We start from the raw sequence: 19,291 nt of genomic DNA, 5'->3' as shown, positions 1-19,291 counted from the left end.
TGCATCCAAGCTGAACTCTGCCTCAAACAAGGTATGGGACTTTGGGAAAGTTTCTGGAACACCCTGTGTCTTGGATTCCTCACATGTAAAACTGTGATGAGAGGGAACATAAGAGTAGGCATGCAAAAATAATTTGGAAAAGAGCTGTTATTTCTAACCCAGAGTGTTTCAGCTTTCAGTAACAGCATTAGTTACCATTTATTGAGGGCAGGTTCTGGATTTTCTGTTTGGAAGCCTGGCTCAAAGCAAAAGCAGCAGTGAGTTTAAGAAAAGAACTCACACATTCTTAAGTTCTTCTCTTTCTTGAAAGCAGTAACCTTGGAAACCAGGCTGGCACCACCCCCTTCAGTCATAAATCTTAGTTTCTCTTGATTTTTCTCTGTAATGTTTGGGGCACGCTATTTTATGGTCTTTTTTTGTTTACTGTCCACATCATTAGCACAAACGAGAACATCTTTTTTTACTGAATTATGTACAAAACCCTTCTAGTCGCCCTTTCTGCCCACAGCTCACCTAACGTTTTCACTACAAAGCGGTCGCATCCGCAGATGTCTTCGAAGACAAAACTCTCACAAGGACCAAGGTAGGGCTGACACACTCTAAACCCTGGGTCAAAGGAACCGAGAGCGCAAAAACAGAAGGGATTGGAACTCGGTTCCAAGGGCCAACACAAAGCGCCAAAATTAACACAACACTGCCCAACAGCGATAATACTCGCGAGATAAGAACGCAAAGGGCGAGAGAAACTCATTATCTCGCGAGAAGAGGGGGCGTCGGCGGAAACTAGGCAATGGCCCCCTAAGCGACCCGGACCCAGCCAATGGGCGGAGCCAGAGTTAAATCCACCCCCTTCCGGCACCTTTCCCCGCCCCCCAGCCCTGAGGTGTTGGGCTCCGGGTGCTGGCGGCTGGGTTCTCCTGCTTCCACCCGGCTGGTGCGGGTCGTTTTCAAAGCCTAGGGAACGCGCTTTGGCCGGATTTGAGGAGGGGGGGCGGGGAGGGGCCTGAGGCTTGCGGCCCCGCCCCCTTCTCCGGCTCGCGGGCAGGCAGATTGGCCCGCCTCCTCCTTCGGCCGGCCCTGGGGCCGTGTCCCCCGGGCAACTCAGCTTCTGAGGCCCGAGCTTCTGCCCGCAGGTGTCTGCGCCGAGGCCCCAGGGCACAGCTTAGTTCGACCCCATGGTGGGTTTTGGAGCTAACCGGCGGGCCGGCCGCCTGCCCTCCTTCGTGTTGGTGGTGCTGCTGGTGGTGATCGCGGTGCTCGCCTTCAACTACTGGAGTATCTCCTCCCGCCACGTCCTGCTTCAGGAGGAGGTGGCGGAGCTGCAGGGCCAGGTCCAGCGCACCGAGGTGGCCCGTGGGCGCCTGGAGAAGCGCAATTCCGACCTCCTGCTCTTGGTGGATTCGCACAAGAAACAGATCGACCAGAAGGAGGCCGACTACGGCCGCCTCAGCAGCCGGCTGCAGGCCAGGGAGGGCCTGGGGAAAAGATGCGAGGATGACAAGGTAAGGACGAGCCCTCTCCTTTCAACCCCCATAGTTTCAACCCGGGGGTTGGGGGGCGGTTAGCACGCCGCGGCTGCTTTTTGCCTTCCAGGATTGCAGCCCTGGAGGCTCCCCTTACCGTCAACAACCCTGTTTCTGTCAGACTTTTCCCGGTTTATCGCTGCCACGTTCTCCAGTCTCTACCAGACGAAACTGGCCGTAAGTTCTGGTTCTCTAGAGTGGCCTGTGTGTGGATGCCGCCTTTTCTCCAAGCTCAGCTGCTGAGCTGGCAGTAGTAGTCGTCTGGCCTATGTGGCAGCCTTAGGTTTACACAGACACCAGTCTGGAGATTGCCAGATTTGGTGTTGGTATTGTTGCCTTATCCTTATTCCGTGCATACAGATCAATATTAATTTCTTTAATTAATTAAAGAAAGAAACCTCTAACTCATGTTCTTACATATTTTTTAAGCAGTATGACTTTTCTTAAACTGTGTAGGTTGGTATGTTAAGTAGTTGAAGAATCAGATGTTACTACATTTTTTGTATCAAAGGGTTACAGTAAATGGGCTCTGGAGCCACATATGAGCCAGAATTGTGACTTGGACATAGTTAATACAAAATTATGTACTCAATTTGAATTGTTAATGAAATTAGCCAAAAAGGTAGAATCTATAATTATGTTCTAAGCAACAGAATCTCATGTCAGAGAAATAAAAATGAAAATTTTTATGCTTAAGTGGCTCTTAGGGTTGGTGTTTTATGTAAATGGAAAGCCATACAAAGTTTAAATTTAAAAAGTTTGAGGTTGGACTGTATCTAGACCTGCTACTGAGTAGTCTTTTTTTCTCACTCACCAGCATATAGGAGTTACATTATTAATTTATGACTTATGCAACTTCTGTTGGTACAGCAGAGTTGTGAAAATTTCGGGGTAGGCTAAATAGATGCCTTTTTTCTGGACCCTTCTACGGTAATCTTCACATTTTTTGTTTGTGTTCCTATTATTATTGTAAGTTTTTATTTTGAATGTCAAAATCTTTTGTACCAAGGCATTATAAATTGGATCTCCAGCTTCCTTATTTTCATCTTCCTCCATGCAGATTGGGGCCCTCAGGTAACTGCTGTTCTATAACCCTCTTCTTTTGCACATATGTAGACGTCCTCTGAGAGGAACAACACATCAGCAAATTTATATACATGCTACACACTGAACTATAAAGATTGAAAAATTCTCTTGGGTGTAGTATGCAGAAATCTATGAAATTTTGGAGTATTAAAATAAGGTCGTTAGACTTGCCTAGGCATTGCTCTTCAAATTCTCTCCAATCTAAGAGGAAAGATAAGTTTTTTCTAGTCATTATACTCTGTTCCGTTTCTTCCAACTACTAGTCTGTGATTATGTTTTAGCATGTTTTCCCTTTTACCATCAACCAGGTACAGGTGTCCCCCATTCCAAATTTTTTTTCATTCTACTATATACTACCTTTTTCCAACCAACCAATTTCTTTTTTTCTTTAATTTTTTTTAAGAGTCATTTTCACTTAAGGATGTCTTTTTCTTTTCTTTTCTTTCTTTTTTTTTTAAAGATTTTATACATTTATTTGGCAGAGAGAGCACAAGCAGGGGGAGCAGCAGAGGGAGAGGGAGAAGCAGGTTCCTCAAAGCTGGGAGCAGTGTGCGGGGCTCCATCCCAAACCCAGGATCACAACCAAGATGAAGAAAGATGCTTAATGGACTGAACCACCCAGGCACCCCACCAATTTCTCTCTTTTTTTTTTTTCCCTTTCACTGCTAAACTACAATTATTGGTGGTCTAGAAATGCTTCATCGACTTTTTTTTATCATTTCCATCCTAATCTTTTTTTATTATGCTTGCCAGCCTTCTTTCCTCCCCTTTTCTTAAGCTGTTCTCTTAAAGGTCACAAGTGACAGTTTTCCTAATCCAATCCAAAAATTTTTTTTATCAATCTATTTAATCTCTCAGTAGTCTGGTTCTGTTGACTCTTTTTAGAAACCATCTCCTTTCTTGCTTCTATAATAATGAACTCTTCACAGATTGCTTCCTACCTTCTTCACTGTGTTTCTTCCAGCTCCCTAATAATGGACTCTGTTCTTGGGCCTTTGCTTTCCCTGTAGAATAGTGTTTCTCAAAATGGTGTTAAACAGAATACTCTCCTAAGAATTGTTGGTAAGTGGTCAGGATTAAAAAGGAAAACTATTTTGGAGGGAAATGTTAAACATTTTAAGTAGAATATACTCTTCTTGGGAGTTCATAATGCCTGCTAGCATATAAAGGCTCTCTTGGTAAATAAGCCTATTTAATTTTGTTTAACCTGATCTCTCAGTTAATTTGATCACAGATTACTATTTTCATGGCCTACTTGTTAGCATGGTACAGAAAAATCCAGCGAAGCACAATAGTTTGGGAAATATTACCATAGGTGTCTTAACTACTTTTGTTTCGAAAATTTATGCAGCTGGCTCACGCATCTGAATCTCTCACTTGTATGTCAGTTCCATATTTTGAGCTAGCTACAGCAACTTTGTTGGAATGCTTGTGCATGTTTGTTCTTGGGGTTGAGGGGGCCTTGAGCCGCTAATAGGCTAGTTTTGGTCTAGAGGAGCTGTAGATGCAAGTTCTCTTTTAGAGATGTTTCCTTTATATATATCCGGGGAAGTATATGGTAACTTAGAAAACATTTTAAGTTTTGAAGACTGCAATGTAGCTTAGAATTGTGATTTAATTTCTAGCTATGTGATGTTGGGCAACTTATTTAACTACATTGGGTTCATTTCCTCATCTGTAAAATGGGGATCATAATACCTACCTACGTATTGTACAGATCTGAGATCACATATATGGAAATATCAAACTTAACTTACAAATCAGACTGTAGAAAAAACAAAGCCCTAAAGCTTTATTATTTTCTATAACTGATGTAAAAATTGCTCTGGGTGGTGATAGTGTTGGAGGAAGAAGTAAATTAGTCAAAGAAAAGTGTCTTGTTCATTTTAAAACAGATGTGTTCATTTAATGTAGTCTCTTGAATAGAGGCTCTGCCTTTTAGGATTTTTATCTATAGACACTGGTGGTGGCCTGCTCAGTGTCCACTCACACCCCACTTCATTTTTGCAGACCAGCCCTATTTTGTCTGATCTATATCTTTCCCTTGTGACTCAGGGCTAAGTCCTGATAGATCTAAACTGATTATGGTAATTTCATTTTTCTTCCTAGTGATTAATTTAATGAGGGGCTTTTGATGTGGCTGGTGAGTTGTGAGGGGAAGTTTTCCTTGCTCCTTAAAGAATGACATTCTAGGGTGCCTGGGTGGCTCAGTGGGTTAAGCCGCTGTCTTCGGCTCAGGTCATGATCTCAGGGTCCTGGGATCGAGTCCCGCATCGGGCTCTCTGCTCAGCAGGGAGCCTGCTTCCCTCTCTCTCTGCCTGCCTCTCTGCCTACTTGTGATTTCTCTCTGTCAAATAAATAAATAAAATCTTTAAAAAAAAAAAAAAAAGAATGACATTCTAAAATATTCTTACCCCAAATCTAAAATCCCCAGTCTAATCATGAGAAAGCATCAGACAAATTCATACTGCGTGACATTCTGCAGAATACCCGACAAGTGCTTTTCAAAAGAGTCTCCCTTAAGTGCCTGGGTGGCTCAGTTGATTGAGTGTCTGCCTTCAGGTGAGGTCGTGATCCTGGGGTCCTGAGATGGAGCCCTGCTTCTGGCTCCCTGTTCAGCGGGGAGCCTGTTTCTCCCTCTACCCCTCCCCCAGCTTGTGCTCTCTCCCTCTCAAATAACTAAATAAATAAATAAAATCTTAAAAAAAAAAAAAAAATCCCAAAACAAAAAACCCAAGAGTCTCACTTCTGTCAGATGTTTCTTCTGCATGTGATACCTGAAATGGATAGGTCAAGAGTACCAGGAGAGTTAACCTGAGGAATGGCTGAGGCACTGAAGGTTACAGGGTAGAATATTGTAATAGAATAATTGGCACTTGTTACTTGAGATAAAAAATTTTCCTGTTGTTTGAGATTTCCTTAACTGCATCCTAAGGTGTCCTACTAACATTCTTATTGTCATGGTAGTCTGAGGTGTAAGTTAAGTGTGGGCAGTGTGGGCAGTGACCTCAGAATTGCTTGTCATTTTGGGGGTCTTCTAGAGTCTTTTTCTTAAGTGTCAACAGTGGTGTTTGGATGCCTGATGAGGCATTTCTTTTATAGTCTTTTGGAGACCATGATCCTATGGAGGCATCACCCCCTATATGCCCACCTCCTTCCAATAGATGTTTCACACCAAAAATCCCTTTGCCCTGCTGAGTTGCTTTAGTTAGTATGCATGTGTAGGGGGTGTTGGCAAGGCAGTTCTTGCTCAGGCTTTTTCTTTTCTTTTTTTAAATAAACTTTTAGAGGCGCCTGGCTGGTTCAGTTGGTTGAGCAGCCTACTCTTGGTTTCAGCTGCTGTCATGAACTCTGGGCCTCTCAGAGGGATGGGGTGGGGCCCCCTCCTCGGGCTTCATGCTCAGTAGAGGTCTGTTTCCCCTCTGCCTCTGCCCTTCTCCCCACTCACCACACACTCTCTCTGTCTCTCTCTCTCTCTGGAATAAATAAACAAATATTTAAAAAAATTAAATAGGGCACCTAGGTGGCTCAGTTGGTTAAGTGTCTGCCTTCAGCTTAGGTCATGATCCTGGAGTCCTAGGTTGGAGCCCGGCATCTGGCTCCTTGCTAGACAGGGAGTCTGCTGCTCCCTCTGCCACTTCCTCTGCTCATGCTCTGTCTCTCAAATAAATAAATAAAATATTTAAAAAATAAAAAAATTAAATAAACTTTTATTTTATAACAATTATAGATATATGAAATTACTGCAAAGATAGTGCAGAAAGGGGGCGCCTGGGTGGCTCAGTGGGTTAAAGCCTCTGCCTTCAGCTCGGGTCATGATCCCAGGGTCCTGGGATCGAGCCCTGCATCGGGCTCTCTGCTCAGCAGGGAGCCTGCTTCCTCCTCCCTCTCTGCCTGCCTCTCTGCCTATTTGTGGTCTCTGTCTGTCAAATAAATAAATAAAATCTTTAAAAAAAAAAAAAAAGATAGTGCAGAAAGGGTACCTGGATGGCTCAGTGCGTTAAGCCTCTGCCTTCAGCTTAGGTCATGATCTCAGGGTCCTGGGATCAAGCCCCACATTGGGCTCTCTGCTCAGTGGGAAGCCTGCTCCCCCCACCCCCGCCTGCCTCTCTGCCTACTTGTGATCTTTCTCTCTATTAAATAAATAAATAAAATCTTAAAAAAAAAATAGTACAGAGAGTTTCCATATACCCCACACCTAGTTTTATTATTAACATCTTACATTAGTATGGTACATTTGTCATAATTAATGAACCCCTGTTGATACATTGTTATTAACTAAAGTCCATACTTTATTCCAGTTTCCTCATTTTTTCCCTAATGTCCTTTTTCTGTTCTAGGATCCCATCCAGAGTACATTTAGCCTCATGTCTCCGTAGGCTCCTTTTGGTCATGACAGTTTTTCAGGCCTTGTTTTGGATGACCTTGGCAGTTTTGAGGAGTACTAGTCAGATATCCCTCAGTTGGGTTTTGTCTGATGCTCTTCTAAGGATTAGAACAGGATTATGGTTTTTATGGTTTTGGGAAAGGAGACCACAGAGGTAAAGTGTCATTTTTATCACATCATATTAGTAGTACATCTCTCAAAATGACTTCTCACTGTTGATGTTAACCTTGATCACCTGGCTTGAAGTAGTGTTTGTCCTGTTTGTCTACCATAGAGTTACTCTTTTTTTCCTCTTTTTCCACACTGTACTCTTTGGAAGGAAGTTACTGTGTGCAGCCCACACTTAAAATGAATGGGAGTTATACCCTTACCTCCTTAAGGTCGAAGTATCTGTATAAATTATTTGAAAACCTTCTGCATGGACCTTTGTCTCTTTTTCCTTAATTAATTGATTAATTAAGTCATTTATTTATATTAGTATGGACTCATGGATATTTATTTTATACTTCAGGTTATAATCCAATGTCACTTTATTTTTTTGCTCAAATTATTCCAGTTGCTCAAATTATTCCAGTTGACCATTGGGAGCTCTTTGAGTTGCTTCTTGCATCCCTTTGACATAATACCCATTGCTGTGACATGCCCCTTCCTTACTTTCTGGCAATAAAAGATGCTCCAGGTTTACGTTGTAGATTTCCTGCCCCAGTCCTCGAATCAGCAATTTCTCCAACAAGACTTGGTTTCTTTCATTGAAAAATGGTATTAGAGACGAAGATCTAGGTGCTAGGTTTGCTACTGTCAGGGTAGCTTTGGGAGTCCAGAAATCCCAGCTGCAAAGGAATCAGAAAGGTGATATTGGACATCTTCCAACTTATTGTACTGTCCTCCCATTTTCAATCTGTTACCTCTGTTATCTGAGCTGATAGAACACAGAAATAACTTAAGGGAGCATAAGTTGTCTGGGAAAGTAAGAAGCAAGGCCCACTTCTGTGGGATTCCCCCATATTTATCTTATTTTTTGCCATCCTCTAAAGGAGTTGATCCAGAGGGTTCTGTTAGTTTGCTAGGACTCCCATGCAAAATACTGCAGACTGGATGGCTGAAAACAACAGAAATTTTATGTTCTCACAGTTCCATAGACTAGAAATCCAAGGTTGAAGTACAGAAGATTTGTTCCTTCTGGAGCCTCTCTCCTTGGTTTGCAGATGGCTGCCCTCTTGCAACTTTGTTAGCACATGATTGTGGTCCTCCCTCCCTGCCTGACCTGCTTTGCGCACAAATCCTTAGCGTCTCTTCCTTTTCTTATAAGGACACGAGTCATAATGGATGAAGGCCCGATGCTAATAGCCTCATTTTAACTTAATCACCTCTTTAAAGACCTTATTTCCAAATAGGTTACATTCTGAGGTACTGGAGTTTGAGACTTCAATATGTGGATTTTAGGGGGAACACAGTTCAGCCCATCAGAAGGGGAATCTATGATACGCATAATACCTTTCTTTCCTCTTTGCGTCAGAAAGGACTATCCTTCTATTTCCCGCGTGTAGGGTATTTCTCTTATCTGACCTTGAATAATTCTTCTGTGTATCTTATATTAAAGCTGTGTGGTCCAAATGAGCCAAGTCAGGTTCTTGCAAAGTAAAAGGAGCTGTTAGAATGTACTCCCCCAAATTGTTGCGCTATTACAAATGCAAAAAAAAAAAAAAAAAAAAAAAGGTCAGTTTTGAGGTTTGGAGCTGAACAATAAATAATCTCTTTTGCTTTTAACAACCAGTCTTCCCTGAGGTAGTATATACCTGTGGTTAAATAGGGAAAAAATTATGTGCCAGAAAGGAGGATGGGAAGCATATTACCTTTTTCCCCCCAAAATATGCTCAGTGTGTGTGTGTGTGTGTGTGTGTGTATGCGCATAAAACCTTGGCACACTGGATATTTATTGCTGTGGACTCAAATCCTGGTGCTGCCATTTACTTATGTGTTTAACTTTGGGCAAGTGATTTCTCTCTGCCTCACTTTCCTCATCTGTAAAATGAGGATAATAATAGTTACCTCTTTTTCTTATAAAGTTTAAATGAATAAATTTATTAACATGTTCAGAATAATGCATACCATATATTGAGAAAGAAAGAAAGAGAAAGAAAGATAGAAAGATCAACAGATAGATAAATTGGTTCAGTAAGTGTTATACTAGCTATTATTCTGCAGCTACATCCTGTCTTCTTTCCAGGATGTAGAGAGTTCCTGCCTAGAACAGGTCCCACCTCCAGCCTACATGCCTCACCCATTGCCCGTGGTTATTTGACTTTTTTTTTTCCTCCCCCATTTCCTGGTCCATTTTAAATTAGGCTTCATTGACTCCTCCCATATTTTTCTTAGCTGACTGCCCTGGAGCCTGCCAGTTCCTCTGTGATTTGAGGATCAACCTTCTACAGGTCTTGTAATATGCTGCACAAGATAATTCCTGTCTTGGCCTCTGCCTCATCAGTCATAATCTGACCAAGTTCTAGCTGTAATTTAATTGCTACCTCAAATTATTCATAAACCATACAAAATTCATACCTCCTCTCCAGACTGTATCACTTTCATATTTTCTTGGCCATGCAACCATTATTAAGACTGAGGTTAGAAATTTTGGTGTCGGGGCACCTGGGTGGCTCAGTGGGTTAAAGCCTCTGCCTTTGGCTCAGGTCATGATCCCAGGGTCCTGGGATTGAGCCCCGCATCAGGCTCTCTGCTCAGTGGGGAGCCTGCTTCCCATCTCTCTCTGCCTGCTTGTGCTCTCTATCAGATAAATAATTAATTAATTAATTAAAAAATTTTTGGTGTCATCTGTGATACCTAGCATCTGGTATTCAGTGATTTAACATAGAGAGGTATTCCTTGATCAGATTGAGTTAAAAAATATCTTCGTGGTTGCAGAATAAAGAATTGACTGGAAAGGAAACAGCAGTAGCTTCCTAGCTAGTCTCCTTGCCCAGGTCTGTATTTCTTTCAGTCGGTTCCTACCCTTAAAGCAAATCTGATTTTCTTCAAAACTTAAATTCAGAGTGGCTATTTCACTGCATTAATTCTGATGTCTAACTTTTAAGGTCTTCCCATGGAGTGGCTTCAGTGGCCTTTGGCTCCCATGATCTCCTGAAATTAGGGTTAAAAATGGAAGCACAGGATATATAAACATTCAATAGGAGACAGATATGATGAGAGAGGAATAGGTGCTATTAAAGACAAGGGATAAAAATTTGAAGAAGAGGGGCACCTGGGTGGCTCAGTGGGTTAAAGCCTCTGCCTTCGGCTCAGGTCATGATCCCAGGGTCCTGGGATCAAGCCCCGCATAGGGCTCTCTGCTTCCTCCTCTCTGCCTGCCTCTCTGCCTGCTTATGATCTCTGTCTGTCAAATAAATAAATAAAATCTTAAAAAAATTTTTTTTGAAGAAGGAAGGAAGGGCAGGATAGATCAGTACAAAATGCTAAGTAGGGTCAAGTTTAAGAGTGAAAAATGTTAGTTGATGAGGTCTCTGTTAATCATCTAACGAGACACAGTTTTGCCCCAAGGTGAATTTAAATTAAATATATAGGATTGAAATTATAAGGTACCAATATATCATTTTATATTAAATAGAAAAGGCTTCCTGTTGATAAGGTTTGAATTCATCCTTAGGGGAAGGACCTAGTTTGCCAGAGACCAAGAATCAGACATGGAAGGTAACGGGCAACATTGTTCAAAGGAGGACCTATCTGGCCAGGAAGAAATAATGGCAGGAAAATTAGATAAAGTTATTTGGGAATCAGAAAGAGAACCTTGAGGCAGTGGGGGAAGCTGGAAATAGTATATTCCTAGCTAGCTGTGTCTAAAGGGAACCTTGGACTTTCAGTCAAAGGAAATGTTAATTTTCATCCAAGGAAGAAGCTAAAATGGGGAAAATTTAGGTCTTCAGCCACAAAAAAATTAGTTCTTCTTGCTTAATGAAGTCACAATCTACAAAGTTCTCCTTATTACTCAGAGGACAGGTATCATACCACACAATTAAGGATTGTTTCTCTTCCTCTGTCAAGCAGATGGAAGGAAGCTCCTGGAATGTCCTTTTACCTTTTCTCTGCATAACTAAATCGTAGCCATCAGTTTTCTTTTCTTTTTCTTTTTTTTTTTTTTTAAAGATTTTATTTATTTATTTGAGAAAGAGAGCATGCATACCCAATTTGAGGGGAGGGGCAGAAAGAGAGGGAGAAAGCAGAGTCCCCACTGAGCAGGAAGACTGGGTCAAGGCAAACACTTAACTGAGCCATCCAGGCACCCAATGTAGCCATCATTTTTCAAGGATCAATTTATGATCTCTTTGGAACCTCTTGGGGATCACTGTTCCTTAATATGGAAGCAAAAGAAAGTGGAGAAATATGAAAATAAAAGGAGACAGAAAAGAAAAATGGGGACAGGTTTCAAAGATCTTTTTATTATAGAGTAAGTGCTCAATATATTATTGTCAGCTTAATTAATATATTAAAGCTTAAAGAGAACAGTACAAGACTAACTATACCAATATACCCAGGAAAAAAAGGAACTAACATTACTGAATGTCATACTCTGTACTGGACAGGTGTTAACATATTTTATTTCATTAATCTTCTCATTTTATGAATGAAGAAACAGGCTTAAGAGGTAAAGCAGAATTCTAAACTCAGGTCTTTGATTACGACAACCCTTGCTCTTTCCAGTAAACTGTGTTGCCACACAGTATTTTATATGTGTGTTTATAAGTATATAAAATTAGGGGAACCTGGGTGGCTCAGTTGCTTAAACCACTGACTCTTGGTTTCGGCTCAGGTCATGACATCAAACCCCGCACTGGGCTCTATGCTTAGTGGGCAGTCTCTTTAAAGATTCTTTCTCTCTAACCCTGCCCTGTCTCTTTCATGTGTGCACCCACTCCCTCAAATAAATAAATAAACAAACAAACAAATAAATCTTTTTAAAAGAGAAAATGTAAAATTATATAAAATATATTATGTGATATTATATAAGAGCAGTATCTCACCAACAAATTAAATAACTTTAGAGTATTCACTATGTGTATTAGTTGCTTAGGTCTATAACAAAGCACCACAAACTGAGTGGCCTAAAACAACAGAAACTTGAGGTACCTGAGTGCCTCCAACTCTTTGTTTGGACTCAGGTCATGATCTCATGGGTGGTGGGATCAAGTCCCACAGGGGAATCTATACTTAGTAAGGAATCTGCTTGAAGAGTCTCTCCCTCTGCCCCTACCCCACTTTCTTTCTCTTTCTCTGTCTTCTAAAATAAATAAATCAATCTTAAAAAAAAAAAAAAAAAAAAACCCAAACCCAGAAACTTTAAAAAACCCGCAAAACTTGTTATCTTACAATTTTGGAGAAAGGAAGTCCAAAATTAAGGTGTTGTCAGCATCGTATTCCCAGTGGAGCCTCTAGGCCTAAGATTCTTCTAGCTTCTGATAACATCAGGTGTTCCTTGGCTTATGGCAGCAGAACTCTGGTCTCTTGTTTCCATCTTCTATAGCTGTCTTCCCAATATGTCTGTATATCTTTTGTCTCTTCACATGGTGTTTTCTTCCCTAATTCTGTTTTCTCTTCTTCTCAAGATACTGGCCAAATTGGATTAAACTCTGCCTTAATTCAGTATGACTCTGTTTTAACTTGATTACATCTACAGTGGCTCTCTTTCCAAGTAAGGGTCATTCACAGGTACTGGGAGGTCAGGACTTCAACATTATCTTTTTGAGCACACAATTCAGCCCATAGTAAATCTAGAAATCAATTTGGAGTGAATTGAATCTTAATAATATAGAATATTTCAATCCAAGTATGTGGTGTTTCTCTATTTTTTAGCCTTCTTTAAATTCTTGCAGCAGCGTTTCATAATTTTCAGTATATAGCACTCCTATGTATTTTACTACATTTATTTCTGAGTATTTTGTCTACTTGATGCTATCAAAAATGAAATTATATCTTTTATTCTACTTGTTCTTTGCATAGAAATGCGATTAATTTTTGTACATTGATTATTTCCGTGCATTAGAGCTCATTCTAGTGTTAATGGAGTCCAGGGAATTCTAAGGAATCTTGTAGCCTGCTTAGAATTTAGAATTCTTTATGTGTATCATCGTATCATCTACATATAATTCCTTTTTTTTTTTTTAAGAGGGGGAAGGGGTGGGACAGAGGGAGAGGGAGAGATAGAGAATCTTAAGCAGTCTTCACATCTAGTGTGGAGCTTGATGCAGGGCTTGATCTCACAACCCTAAGATCACAACCTGAGCCAAAATCAAGAGATGGATGTGGGTGCCCCTCTCCCCTTTTCAGTTGCATGATTTTTATTTTTCCTTGCCTTACTACAAAAGCTAGGACCTCTAATACAATGTTAGATAGAATTGGTGAGATTGGATATCCTTGGAGAAAATGCATTTGACAAAATCTAATACCCATTTATGACAGGAAACACTAAGCAAAATAGGAATGAAAGGAAACTTCTTCAAATTCATAAAGGGTATCTATCAAAGCCCCCAGAGCTAACGTTATATATGTGTGTGTGTGTATATATATATATATATGTGTGTGTGTGTGTGTGTGTGTATTTTTAAAGATTTTATTTATTTATTTATTTGACAGAGATCACAAGTAGGCAGAGAGGCAGGCAGAGAGAGAGGAGGAAGCAGGCTCCCTGCTGAGCAGAGAGCCTGATGCAGGGCTCTGCGGGGCTCCATCTCAGGACCCTGAGATCATGACCTGAGCCGAAGGCAGAGGCTTTAACCCACTGAGCCACCAGGTGCCCCACTAACATTATATTTAATGGTAAAAGACTAAATGCTTCTCCCTAAGTCCAGAAACATTGTGGATTTTGAGTAATTACTTGATCAGATTAAGCTTAAAACATTTATTCTGGCTGCAGAATAGAGAGTTGATTGGAGGGAAGAAAAAAATAGATGTAAGGAAAATAATCAAGGTTTTTATTTAAAATTTTTTTTAGTAGTACAGATAAGAGATAATGGAGTCTTCAGCTAAGCATCGTGCAATTCTTAGCCTGGTCAGTACTAGCCTCAGGGAGCATTTTTATTAGTATTAATGACAGGGGAGCATTAATAGCATTTAGACATTGAGGTAGGAATGGTAGATGTTCTGTATTGCAGGAGTGAATTCCAACAATGAGGAGCTGTCCTGCTTTTTATACAATTAAGATTTTTTTTTTTAAGATTTTATTTATTTATTTGACAGATAGAGATCACAAGTAGGCAGAGAGGCAGGCAGAGAGAGAGAGAGAGGAGGAAGCAGGCTTCCCGCTGAGTAGAGAGCCCGATGGGGCTTGATCCCAGGACCCTGGGATCATGACCGGAGCCGAAGGCAGAGGCTTTAACCCACTGAGCCACTCAGGCGCCCCCAATTAAGATTTTCTAATACATTTGATGTGTGATGGGGATTCAAAGATGAATCCCTTGATATTGGTTTGTGCAGTCCAGCTGATGGTGGTACTATGACCTGAGGTAGGAACCTTAGATTAGAAGTTAGTTTGAGAAAAGTACAAATTTAGGTAAATTGCGTTTGAGGAATCTATGAAATATCAAGTAGGTATTGGAAATACAAGTCAGGAACTCAGTAGAAATGATGGGTTAGGGACAGATTTAAATCTGTTATGGTTGTTAAAATCATAGGAATGGTAGGTTGTGGAGGGACGTGCATATATAGTGCAGAGCTTTGCAGCAGATAAAGGTTTAGTAGAGGAGGAACAGGTTTAAATGGTTGACAAAGATTAGCCAGACAGAAAGGAACGAAAATCCCCAGATACTGTGGTGTCATGGAGGCCAAGGGAAAAGAGTTTTGAGAAAGAGTTGTCAGTGTTAATTGCCATATTTGTTTATTATAATTGTCTCTCCATATCTAGACTGTAAGCCAGGCATGGCTGTATGTTCTGTTCATCTGTGTAATTACACAGTTCTTGGCATAACATTACTTAATAAATGTTTAAGGTTTTGGGGGGCAGGGTCCATTTCTTTTTATCTGCTGTGGTTAGAGTATCTGGCTAATACCCACTTAATAATTGTTGAATGAATGACCAGATCTGCATGTTTATATGGCATGTCCTTTTTTTTGCATCTTTTTTTTTTCTGTGTCTTCCAACTTTATATTATGAATTTCTTGACTATAAAAATCTAGTCTAGGGCGCCTGGGTGGCTTAGTGGGTTGGGCCGCTGCCTTCGGCTCAGGTCATGATGTCGGGGTCCTGGGACCGAGTCCCGCATCGGGCTCTCTGCTCAGCAGGGAGCCTGCTTCCCTTCTTCTCTCTCTGCCTGCCTCTCTGCTTACTTGTGATCTCTCTCTGTCAAATGAATAAATAAAATCTTAAAAAAAAAATCTAGTCTAAAGCATGTAAACATGTACATATTTGGTATTGTACCCTATAGGTACAATAATGCAAACTGGGGGAAACTCCTCTCCCTTCGCACCCCAGTTCTGGCCCTGGCCAGGCCATGCTACACTAACCTCATATATATATATATATTATATATATATATATATATATATATAATACTTATATAATACATATATAATACTTAAATACTTAAATAAGTAAATATTTGGTGATTGATTGAGTAGTTTGCACTGGCTCTCAAAGCATGCATAAATATGTGCTAGGGCTACCATAGATATCCATATACCTGATTACACTACTTTTCTGGAAGGCATGGTCAAAATTGTCTGATGTAAAACTATTCATTATTAACTAATTTTCTTTCTAGACAGAATGTATCTTCTCTTTGAAATGTATGCTAGTACATTTATTTTTTTTAATTTTTAAAATTTTTTTAAAAGATTTTATTTGTTTATTTGACAGACTGAGAGATCACAAGTAGGCAGAGAGACAGGCAGAGAGAGAGAGAAGGAAGCAGGCTCCCTGCTGAGCAGAGAGCCCGATGCGGGACCCCATCCCAGGACCCTGAGATCATGACCCGAGCCGAAGGCAGCGGCTTAACCCACTGAGCCACCCAGGCGCTCTGCTAGTACATTTAGATTAGTATTTTGTTCATGTAAAAACCCCAAAATATTTTTCTGGTTCAATTTAGCATCTAAAAGAAGAGAAGAAAACCTTGGGATTAATTTAGTGGGAGTATAAGGAAAAAAATCATTATATATTGCATATCTTCAGGGACTTGTTTTGTAAACTGGAAGCTAACTTGAATAAATTCACAAAGAGTAAAATGAAATAAGTCCTTTTCCTGACATAGTACTTTCTGATTTTTTCAAAGCATGATATATACATAAGTTATTTATTTGGGAAAGTTGAGTGTCTACCATGGGCTATGTGCTAGGTATAGAAAGATGGTAAGATTCAGTACTTGTTCTTAAGGAACTCAATGTAATCAAAGAGATGCGTGTCAAGAAATAATCCAGGGGTACCTGGGCATGGAGCCTGCTTCCCTCTCACTCTCTCTGCTTACTTGTGATCTCTCTCTGTCAAATAAATAAATAAAATCTTAAAAAAAAAATCCATAATGCATTTTTTAAATGCTACAGTAGAACTATTTATGAAGGGATTTGAGAGTACAAAGGAATAATTAACTGCTTCAGGAAGTCAAGAAGGAAAGGATTCACTGAAGAATGAATCCTGATGGATGAAGAGTAGTTCACGAAACTTAGAAAGGGGTAAAGCCAAAGAAACATAAATGAAGCCAGCAAAGATTGAAAGTCTGTTGTACTTTCACGGGTGAGGCAGTTTAGTAGGAGAGTGGCATGCAAGGTGGTGAAAAGGAAGGGAATTTGTGGCTGGAGATAAAGCTATTTAGGGTCAGACTCTTTATTATCATTTTTTTGTTGTGGTGGTAAAATATACTTAACATAAAATTTATTATTTTAGGATCTTAGGGATGCTTGTGTGGCCCAGTTGGTTAAGCGTTACTTTTTTTTTTTTTTAATTTTATTTTATTTATTTGACACAGAGAGAGAGAGAGAGAGAGAGAACAAGCAGGGAGAGTGGTAGGGAGAGGGAGAAGCAGGCTCTCAGGGATCATGAACTGAGCTGAACGCAGACACTTAACCGACTGAGCCACTCAGGTACCCCAAGCATCCAGCTCTTGATTTTGGCTCAGGTCATGATCTCAGGGTTCTGAGATTGAGCCCCACATTGGGCTTCATGCTGGGCATGGAGCCTGCTTCAGATTCTCTCTCTCCCTCTGTCCCTCCCCTCTTTCCTCTTCAAAAAAAATTTGCTATTTTGACCATTGTTTTAAAAGATGTTATTTATTTATTTATTTATTTATTTGACAGAGAGAGAGAGAGAGAGACTGTGAGAGAGGGAACACAAGCAGGGGTAGTGGGAGAGGGAGAAGGAGAGGGAGAAGCAGGTTTCCCGCTGGGTAGGGCGCCCAGTGCGGGGCTGGATCCTAGGACCCTGGGATCATGACCTGAGCCAAAGGCAGACACTTAATGGGTGAGCCACCCAGGGACCCCTGTTTTAACCATTTTACGTTTATAATTTAATGGCATTAAGTACATTAATGATGACAAGTGCCCGTTACCACTATCTATTTCTAGAACTGTTTTTATCATTTCAAACAAAAACTCTGTACCCATTAGGCAATAACTATTCCCATAAACCAGCCCCAGATAACCTCTATTTTACTTTAGTCTCTATGAATTTGTCTATTCCAGATTCTTCATACAACTGGAATCATACCATATTTGTCCATTTCTGTCTGGCATATTTCACTTAGCATAATGTTTTCAGGGTTTACCCATGTTGTGGCATGTATCAGAACTTAATTCCTCTTTATGGCTGAATAACATTACCATCTTTTTCTTTCTGTGTATATATATCATTCTGGTTTTGCACTTATCTGTTGCTGGATACTTGATTTGTTTCCACCTTTTGGCTATTGTGAATACTACTACTACTTTGAACATTGATGTAGAAGTATTTGTTCGAATCTGGTTTTAGTTCTTTTGGGTATTTACCTAGGAGTGGAATTGCTGAATCATACGGTAGTTCTATGTTTAACTTTTTGAGGAAGCTCCAAACTGTTTTTCACAGTGCCTGCACAATTCTACATTCTTACCAGCAATGTACAGGGGTTCCAGTTTCTTTTTATCCTCATCAACATGTTTGTTTATTTTGTTTTTAATAATAGCCGTTGTACTGGGTATGAAGAGATACCCCACCTTATTTGCATTTCTCTCTAATGATGTTGAATATTTTTTCATGTGCTTCTTGGTCATTTTTATCTTTGGAGAAAGATCTGTTCAAGTCTTTTGCCCATTTTTTTTTTTAAAGATTTTATTTATTTATTTGACAGAGAGAGATTACAAGTAGCCAGAGAGGCAGGCAGAGAGAGAGAGAGGAGGAAGCAGGCTCCCCGCAGAGCAGAGAGCCCGATGCGGGACTCGATCCCAGGATCCTGAGATCATGACCTGAGCCGAAGGCAGCGGCTTAACCCACTGAGCCACCCAGGCGCCCCTTTTGCCCATTTTTAATTGGATTATTTGTTTTTAGCTAAGTTGAAGGAGTTCTTTATTTACTTTAGATGTTAAACCCTTTTCAGGGACACCTGGGTGGCTCAGTCTGTTAAGCAGCTGCCTTTGGCTCAGGACATGATCCCGAGGACCTGGGATTGAGCCCTGCATCAGGCTCCTTGCTCAGCAGGGAGCCAGGTTCTCTCTTTGCCTGCTGCTCTTTCTGCTGTGCGCTCTCTCTCTCTGACAAATAAATAAAATAAAGTCTTTAAAAAAAAACCTTTTCAGATACATGATTTGCAGATGTTTTCTCCCTTCAGTATGTTGTTTTTTCATTCTGTTAATAATATCCTTTGGTGCAGAAAAGTTTTTAATTTTGATGGAATCCAGTTTCATCCATTTTTTTCTTTTGTTGACTTTGCTTTTGGTGTCATAGTTAAGAAACCATTCCCAAATCAGAGGTCATGAAGATTTTCCCCTATATTTTCTTCTAAGAATTTTATAGTTTTAGCTATTAAGTTTAGGTTTTTGATCCATTTGAGCTAATATTCTTGTATGGTGTAAGATAAGAGTCTAACTTCATTCTTTTGCATATGGTTATCCAGTTGTCCCACCAACATTTGTTGAAGAGATTTTTTCTCCCCATTGAATGGTCTTAGCATCCTTAATGCAAAATCAGTTAACATATATGTGAGGTTTTATTTCTGGGCTCTCTGGGGCCAGACTCTTAAAAGTCTTAAATGCCATACTCTAAGGAGTTCTAATTTCACCTTCTAGGTGATAGAGAACAATGTAATCAAATTTGTATTTTGAGAAGATAGTTACG

At 40.3% G+C, this 19,291-nt stretch overlaps 1 protein-coding gene across 3 annotated transcripts in view; it reads left to right on the top strand.

The window, feature by feature from the left end:
• The first annotated feature begins 901 nt into the window (after positions 1 to 901).
• GOLM2 (golgi membrane protein 2) overlaps positions 902 to 19,291 on the top strand; it is a 105,586-nt gene continuing 87,196 nt past the window's right edge. For 2 of the 3 annotated variants that reach the window (XM_044232068.1, XM_044232069.1), the window contains exon 1: positions 902 to 1,502. In XM_044232068.1, coding sequence (XP_044088003.1) covers positions 1,176 to 1,502 — 327 coding nt within the window. In that variant the 5' untranslated portion in view covers positions 902 to 1,175. The remainder of the gene's footprint in view (positions 1,503 to 19,291) is intronic. The other variant, XM_044232071.1, reaches the window with a different exon arrangement.

Source organism: Neovison vison, chromosome 13 (genome assembly GCF_020171115.1).
Source record: "Neovison vison isolate M4711 chromosome 13, ASM_NN_V1, whole genome shotgun sequence".
Lineage (NCBI taxonomy): Eukaryota > Metazoa > Chordata > Mammalia > Carnivora > Mustelidae > Neogale > Neogale vison.
The sequence above is the reverse complement of the archived record's forward strand: the minus strand, read 5'-3'. Positions and strand labels throughout refer to the sequence as shown.